The sequence below is a fragment of the Chaetura pelagica genome, unplaced genomic scaffold, assembly GCF_000747805.2.
Source record: "Chaetura pelagica isolate M959 unplaced genomic scaffold, ChaPel_1.0 scaffold212, whole genome shotgun sequence".
Taxonomy (NCBI): Eukaryota; Metazoa; Chordata; class Aves; order Apodiformes; family Apodidae; genus Chaetura; species Chaetura pelagica.
This window is the reverse complement of record NW_009952365.1, coordinates 541,272-542,793: the sequence shown is the minus strand read 5'-3', so window position 1 is coordinate 542,793 and position 1,522 is coordinate 541,272. Positions and strand designations below refer to the sequence as shown.

The following is a 1,522-nucleotide window of genomic DNA, read 5'->3' as shown; positions in this document are numbered from 1 at the left end:
TCTTGAGCTCCAACTGGATGGCTGGTTCCCTGCCAAGCCCTGTTACTAATGTGCTGCTATTAACTTTCCAGTGTAGCCATTTACAAGATGAGTTTAATTACAATTAGCCATGTCAGAGATTTAACTCCTTGATGATCTTAAATAGTGTCACTGCTGAAAGACCATGAGGCTAAATTATGGCAAAATATTGGGTTTTTTTAGGGTTAGACAGATGTGGTACACTCCTGGCCTGTCATGTTTCCCAAGACTCCTTCACTAGTGCATTTGTACTTTTATCCAGTTCCAGTAGCAGTTAAAACACTGGCAAAGGAGTGTGAAATACTTGAAAACACATGTCTGGATACAGGAGGGAAACAAATTAATTCCACCCCTGCTGAGAACAAGGGATATCTCAGCATGGGGGAAGAGATGGTGTGAATGACAGCCACAGAAAGCTAGGCTGTGGAAGGACTGTTGAGCACAGCACTTGCTTCTTGCATGGAGTGGAAACCTCTGAGGGGAAAGTTGTGTGCTTAAAACCATGACGAGTCCTTCAGTGGATTTTGAGTCTGAGGTCTGGAAAATAGCCCTTTAGCTGAAGACATTCCTCACGCTGGCTGCCTAAATCCACAGGGAGCTTCTTACTTCCCACAGATCACTGGTTAAAAAAGCTTTTGAATCCCATCCCTCTCTCCCTGCTGCTTGCCTTGGAGAAGCAGGCAGAGGAAGGCAGAGGGAAGATGTCCTGCCAGGCCACACCTACTGGTTATGCAGCGGGTGGTGCAGTGGGAGCAGTGAGGGATCAAGGTGCTCTAGGTGATGGTCTAACAGGATGTCCCTTCATACTCCACTGTAGGTCCTGGTGGCCTGGGGGGCTCAGTGCATTATGCCACCATGGCTCGATCTGCTGTCCGACCCGTCAGCCGCACCCGGAACCGCTCCCTGAGCCTCAGCAACAGCAACCCAGACATTTCTGGGACCCCCACCTCGCCAGATGACGAAGTGCGCTCCATCATCGGCAGTAAGGTACACGGCACTGCTGGGGCCTCAGCAGCTTCAGCATCTCTTGTTTAATCCTGAAAGAGAGAACAGGGAAGTCTTTGTGATATATTTTTTTTCCTATGAAAGGATGTCCTTACTAACCGCCCCTTCTCAGATTTCCTCTGGCAGTTGCTGGTAATGCTACTGAAAATCCTCTCCTTTGAAATAGCTGCTGATCCCTCTGACTTGCTGGAGACTATCCTGGCAGTGTTAATTCTACAAGTGTGGTGGCTAGGGGCAAGAGTTCTTCTGGGCATATCTCCCCAAGACTAGTAGGACAAGAATGGTTTTACTAGCTCACTTTTCTCGTGGCCAGCAGCTGTATCCTCTGACCAGCTCTGTTATGTCTCCCCAAACCTTGCATTCCCCACCTTGCCACCCTGTGATCCCACTCTTACCTCCCAAACCAGAACTCTGTCTTCTCTGCATTCGGCACTAACAGCTGCTCAGATGCTTTCTGTGCTGCTCTTATCCAGAGCTGGTATCTTGCACACAGCAGGAA

General features: G+C 48.9%; 1 protein-coding gene across 1 annotated transcript in view; it reads left to right on the top strand.

Moving 5' to 3' along the window:
* DOCK7 (dedicator of cytokinesis 7) overlaps nt 1–1,522 on the top strand; it is a 110,271-nt gene that overhangs the window by 72,059 nt on the left and 36,690 nt on the right. The window contains 1 exon segment of the mRNA XM_010007972.1: nt 836–1,005. Within this exon segment, the coding sequence (XP_010006274.1) occupies nt 836–1,005 (170 nt within the window).